This window comes from Hyla sarda, chromosome 8 (genome assembly GCF_029499605.1).
Source record: "Hyla sarda isolate aHylSar1 chromosome 8, aHylSar1.hap1, whole genome shotgun sequence".
NCBI lineage: Eukaryota > Metazoa > Chordata > Amphibia > Anura > Hylidae > Hyla > Hyla sarda.
Genome location: NC_079196.1, coordinates 20082874 through 20089334, shown reverse-complemented (window position 1 = coordinate 20089334; position 6461 = coordinate 20082874). Strand labels below are relative to the sequence as shown.

At 48.8% G+C, this 6461-nt stretch overlaps 1 protein-coding gene across 1 annotated transcript; it reads right to left on the bottom strand.

The window, feature by feature from the left end:
* Nucleotides 1-297: 297 nt before the first annotated feature.
* On the bottom strand, nt 298-5425 carry LOC130284924 (uncharacterized). Its single transcript, XM_056535884.1, has 2 exons — nt 3908-5425; nt 298-901 (listed from the first exon to the last, which is right to left on the bottom strand). Exons 1-2 carry the CDS (start codon nt 5367-5369, stop codon nt 894-896), a joined length of 1470 nt encoding a protein of 489 aa, XP_056391859.1. The 5' UTR covers nt 5370-5425; the 3' UTR covers nt 298-893.
* Nucleotides 5426-6461: the final 1036 nt, after the last annotated feature.

The following is a 6461-nucleotide window of genomic DNA, read 5'->3' as shown; positions in this document are numbered from 1 at the left end:
AACTTTCTGGCACCAAAAAAACCCCCAGATTTGTAAATTACTTCTATTAAAAAAATCTTAATCCTTCCAGTACTTATTAGCTGCTACAGAGAATACTACAGAGGAAATTCTGTAAATATACTGTAGTAAATTTGAGTAGCCGTATTAGTCCAGTGACTTGATAAAGGGAGGAATCCCGAAAGCTTGTCTCTACAAAATTCTGTTAGTCCAATAAAAAAAGGTATTACAAGATACTGCAGCATTTTTTTAATTTGCATCTGTAAATATACTGATACACATTATTTAGGGAAAAACTTTTAGGCTATAGTTCCACACAAATTATTTTTTGAGACTTTGACCTGAAACTCCACACAGAAAAAAAAATTTTTTTAAAAATCCTCCAATTTGCACTCCTGTGATGCAGATTATGTAACTGAAAAAATTTAAGATTTTCCTAGTTAACGACGGAAAATATGGATTTTATAAAGACAGGAGGCGAGTATCAAATGCATTATCCTTCTTTATTCAGCCCAATAGCAGAAAGAAATGCAATGTAATGTAATAACAAAGAAAAAAGAGAGGGGGAGTGTTGGTCACCTAGCAACCACCTACGCCCCCTTTACATTCCGACCAATCCTCTTCCACCTAAGTCCATATTAACCAAGTCCAGCTCCACCTCCTCCTCTTTCTTTATGCAGACAGTCCACCGCAACCGATACGGCAGACCAGGAGAAAGGCGTAACAAGTAGAACAGCAACACGAATCCCACGGCGGATCCAATCTTCATCGAACTGTAGAACTCAACCTTTTCTGGTAAGAACTGGAACACGATCCATCCACAGACCTCCAACAAAGAGGTCCGAAACCCGGAGGAACAGAAAATTCATCCAACGGTACTCACTCGGGTGCAGCATTCAATTCCCTGGAAAAGAAAAAACACCATGACAGGGATGGGAATAGGGAGGGTTGATACTCGCCTCCTGTCTTTATAAAATCCATACTTTCCGTCGTTAACTAGGAAAATCTTAAATTTTATGGCAGACAGGAGGCTCGTATCAAATGCATGTTCAAAGTACCTAACAACAATATCACACAAGAAAACATTATAACACTGACATAGAAACATGAGTCTCAGGTCGAAAATAAAACGTGCGAAACGTATTTTCCGAAGACCAGTCTGCTGCTTTCATAACGTCAGACAGAGAGACTCCCGCCTGAGCCACCTTGGTAGCCATGGCTCCTCTAGAGGAATGCGCTTTAAAAATGGAGACATCAACCCCGGCAAGGATCATTGTCAGACGGATCCACCGGGATAATGTTGGGGAAGACACCGGACGATGCGGAGTACAGAAAGATATGAGAAGTTGGGAAACAGAATCTGAACGCAAGTGAGCTGTCCGAAGCTCATAAGTCTTAAGACACCTAACCACACACAACTTAGGATGTTCTGTAAAACTCGGATAGAACACCGTTCTCAGATCGGTTTTCGTCCGGCGAGCAATGGAGAAGAGCACACCCCCGGGTGTAAACTGTATCCTCGATACCTCCAATGCTCGAACATCCGACACACGTTTGATGGATATCAAACACAACAACAGGGTCAGTTTGAATGATAAAAACTTGAGAGATAAATCTTCATTATCCTCCCAAGAAGAAAACCGAAAAATCAGGGATACGTCCCAGGTAGAATGATACCTAGGAGCAGGGGGACGTTGAAATCGAATGCCGCGCAAAAGATGACACACCAACGGGTGTTTACCCAAAGTCGCACCATCTACATGAGCGTGATGAGCAGAAATTGCGGATCTATACACATTAATCGTCCGATATGCTTTACCAGTGTCAAAAGCCTCAGATAAAAAATTTAAGACTCCGGACACAGGGGCATGAATGGGATCCATCTGTTGTTGTGAGCACCAATGAACCCATAATCCCCAGGCAGATCGGTAAGCCGATCTGGTACCTGGAGCCCACGCATCTCGCATGAGGTCCCTAGCTGATCGTGAAATGCTGATACCAAGGTCCGGCAGCCCGAGATCAACCAGACCACTAGCCGCAACTGACCGGACAACACTAATGGATGCGCGTCCCCCATGGGGTCCAGCAGCAGAGACGGAAAAAGGGGACAAATTCGTGGATAATCTATGGTCATCCCCAGAATCTGGGGAAACCAAGACTGGGTCGGCCACCAAGGAGTGAGCAGCACCAGAGTGGATGCCTGAGACTCCGTCTGCCATAGCACTCTGGGAATCATGGCAAATTGGGGAAACGCGTACAACGTCCCCGAGGGCCACATTTGCAGAAACGCATCCGTGGCCAGAGCCTCCGGATCCGGTTTCCAACTGAAGAACCGTGGCAACCGTCGATTCAGTCTGGACGCGAACAGATCTAGGTCCAAAGGGCCCCATAGCTCCCAAATTGATTGGAAAACCAACGGATGTAAGGTCCAGTCGCTGCTGTCCATCAGATGCCTTGAGTTCCAATCCGCCACGGAGTTGGAGACTCCCGGAAGATATTCCGCCAAAAGGAGAACGTCCCTCTGGAGACAGAATTGCCAAAAATCTTTTGCAATGTCCGCCAATATCTTGGATCTCGTACCCCCAAAGCGGTTGATGTACCGCACGGCCGAAACGTTGTCCATGCGAAGCAGGATACAACAATTTGACCTGTGGAATGCGAAACTCTTGACTGCAAAATAGCCCGCCAGAAGTTCCAAGCAGTTGATATGCAGTAGGGATTCCTCCGGGGACCACTTGCCGCCCGTGGAGGACGAGCCGCAACGGGCTCCCCAGCCGCTCAGACTGGCATCTGACTCCACAATCAAATCCGGTTTGGAGGTGAATATCATCCTGCCATTCCAATCCTGGACGTGGCAGAGCCACCAGTACAGGTCGGCGCGGGCCTCCTGAGACAGAGGAACTCTGTCCGCATAAGAAAGACCCTCCGCTAGTTTCTCGGTCTTCAGGCGTTGTAATGCCCTGTAATGGAGAGGGGCCGGAAGAATGGCCTCAACGGAGGCCGACAATAGGCCCACGATGCGGGCTACCGCCCGTAGTGAAACCAAGTCTCTCCTGAGCAGGGACTTTATTTCTTTGCGAAGCAGTGCAAGCTTCTTGTCCGGAAGACTCAAGACGGCCATGGGGGTGTTCACCATGAAGCCTAGAAACTCCACGTCTTGAGTGGGAACAAACACGGACTTTTTGTGATTGATTAAGAACCCCAGATCCGTGAGAAGGGAGCAAGTCCAATCCACGTGTAGTGACACCTGCTGAGGAGACTGAGCCATAATCAATATATCGTCGAGATATATGATAAGTCTCACCCCTCGACTCCTGAGAAGCGCCATAACCGGTCTCAGGAGTTTGGTGAAACACCACGGGGCGGATGAGAGGCCGAACGGAAGACAGGTGAATTCCCACTTCCCGTCGTCCCAGAGGAATTGGAGATACTGCTGGGAAGAAGGGTGAATCGGTACCGTGAGGTACGCGTCTTTCAAATCGATCTTTGCCAGCCAATCGTTTGGAAGAAGAGAATCTCTGAGCAGATGTATGCCCTCCATCTTGAAGTGGCGATACAACACATACTCGTTTAGATCCCTCAGATTTATGACGGGCCTGTGGCCTCCGTCTTTCTTCTTCACCAAGAAGAGATTGCTGAGGAAGCCCGGTTTGTCCATAGACACCTGGACAATGGCCTTTTTGTCTAGCAAGTCCGCGACCTCTTGGTTTATCAGAGTCCTGTCTGCCTCTGAGAAGCAAAGATTTGTCGGCCACCTTGATTGGACCGGTTCTGACATGAAGTCTATCATGTAACCCGATACCACTTGCAGCACCCAAGGGTCTGTAGAAATCATGGACCAGTGGTGGGAAAAATATCGTAGTCTGCCCCCCACTGGGGCCGAACAAACACTCTGTACAATCCAACCCACCTGTGTTCCTGCCTCTGGAAAACCCTCTGGAAGTACCATGTGCCCTCCAGGGCCGTCCTCGGGTTGGGTAAAAGGGGTTGGTTGGCACGGGTGCAGGGACCACCTGAGGTTGAGGTCTGTCCTGCACATACTGGACGGTGGGTCTAGCATAGGGTCGAAAATAAGCACCTCTGCCGGAAGGTCGACCCTTGCCCCTTCCGGCTTTGCCGAAAACCTTAGCGGATTTCTTCAATGAGGATTGCGCCTTATCTAGGCTGGAGAACAATCCTACAAACTTATTAATGTTTTTAATTAGAGAGTCTCCAAACAGGAGGCCCTCAGCAGATGGGCCCGGCTCTTCGGTAGCTAAGTGTGTCAGCTGCGGGTCAAGCCGCATCAGTATCGAGCGACGCCGCTCAGCGGACATCGCTGAATTTGCGTTGCCCAATAGACACGTGTCCCTCAAGGCCCAGTTTCTGAGGACACCCGCGTCCACTAAGCCGCCTGTTGCCACCGCATGCTCAGCCATGTTGAGAATTTTGGTAAGCGGTCCCAAGATGTCCAACAACTTGTCCTGCACGGACATGAAGGACCTGTCCGGACCCTTCTTCGGGTTATTACCAGATTTGAGCAAGTATTTTATAAGAATCGGGTCCAGTTCAGGAGTAGCCGCGACCTTGTTGGCCACTGAAGGTCGCGGACATTCCGATCGCAACTTGCTGCGGTTACTGCGATCTAAAGGTTTCCGTAGCCACGCCTCCACATATTTAGCCACCTGCGGCAGCGGGGACCATTCCCCAGACCTGGGATGTTTAATGTCGTCCGGGTCAAAAAATGGCACCCCTAGGGAGTCCAATATGGCGTGCGGATTGCCCGTAGCAGTAGCAGACCCGGTGGGGTCGCACTCCTCCATATCACCTACCTCCTCTTCATCGCCTTCGATAGAAGAGGGTAAAGACACCTCATAATCCGCCTCAGACTCCACCTCCGATTCATCAATGTATGAATCGGGTTTTGACCGCTTAGCAGAGCGTGTCGCCCGTACATCATAGTCATCCTCCCGGGAGGAGGGTCTTAAACCCGATTTCGGGTTGGCGCCCGAATGAGAAGGGCCGCCTGAAATATTTTGTCCATCTCCCACCGTCAGCAATGGTGTGGGAGAGGTCATGGCGTCCGAGCAATGGTGGCGTTTCCTCTCAGACTTACCGGACTTCTGAGGCTCAGAAACCGGACTAGGTACGGTCGCCGTGGACGGCGGACCTGCAGAAACCACTGCGGTGTCATTGCGGGATTGAGATACCGCCAATGAGATGGATTTGGAAATATTATCATTCATGACCGCCATGGCGGACGTGAGAGCGGATTTAATGGAATTGTTCACTAGCTGGTGAATTTCAGCAGCGGACATAGAATCAGTATTATGAGCAGTATGAGCAGGAATGGGGCCGTCCCCCAGGGTCATATCCAATTTATTATCCATCATATAGCACAGGGAAAAACAATAGAGTTCAGGTCTGTAAAGAGAAAAAGTGGGGTAAGCCACAGTAAGTACTTTTATATATAGACAAAGGTATATATATATATATATATATATATATATATATATATATATATAATATAACTGGAGAAACAACAGTAATGTACAGCAAAAAACAGGCGCAGTCCGCTCCGTAACCTGAGGGTTACTGACACAGCTGTCACAGGCAGCTGTACGTCAGCGACACAGCAGGATCGCGGCACTGTCAGCGCTTCTGTCAGAGCGCCTCCAGTAGCCGCAGTATGTCACGGAGCCCTGCGCGAGTCCCGGCCGTCCCCAGTGTTTTAACACACTGTGGGAGGCGAAGCCGCGTAGTCTCGCGAGACCCTGCGTGCTCACGTGACGCGCTGACGCAGCGTGTACGAGAAGCGCGCAGGGAGCGAGAGGAGGGGGCGGAGACGAAGGGAGGAGAAGAAAGCCGACGTCACCGCAATGGCGACGGCCCGGAACAACAGGTAATGAGCGTGAGCGGCGAACGAGAACGCGGAACACCGGCAGGGGCCGAGAAAGGGGACAAACACAGGAAAAAAAAACTGTGTATTAACGCCAGGGAGGGACAGATACGTCTAGAGACAAAAATACAGGGGAAAACCACAAAGTAGGGAGAAAAAAGGCGCAGAAGGCCCGGTGTATGAAGTATTTACACCGGGTTATATAGCACAAAAAAGGAAAATCGGATGACAGAACATAAAACAGTGAGATCTGGCACAAACAACCAGACACTGGAGTAAATACTTATCTGATGTTAACACTGCTATTGAGCAGAAAAAAAGAGGAGGAGGTGGAGCTGGACTTGGTTAATATGGACTTAGGTGGAAGAGGATTGGTCGGAATGTAAAGGGGGCGTAGGTGGTTGCTAGGTGACCAACGCTCCCCCTCTCTTTTTTCTTTGTTATTACATTACATTGCATTTCTTTCTGCTATTGGGCTGAATAAAGAAGGATAATGCATTTGATATGAGCCTCCTGTCTGCCATAAAATAAAAGTTTTAGATATAAATATAATAGATTTAAGGGGGAGGAAAGGTTAACCAGTTGT

Bases quoted from the DNA above. Each gene is read 5' to 3' on its own strand.
- LOC130284924 (XM_056535884.1), bottom strand. From the start codon at position 5,369: ATGATGGATAATAAATTGGATATGACCCTGGGGGACGGCCCCATTCCT.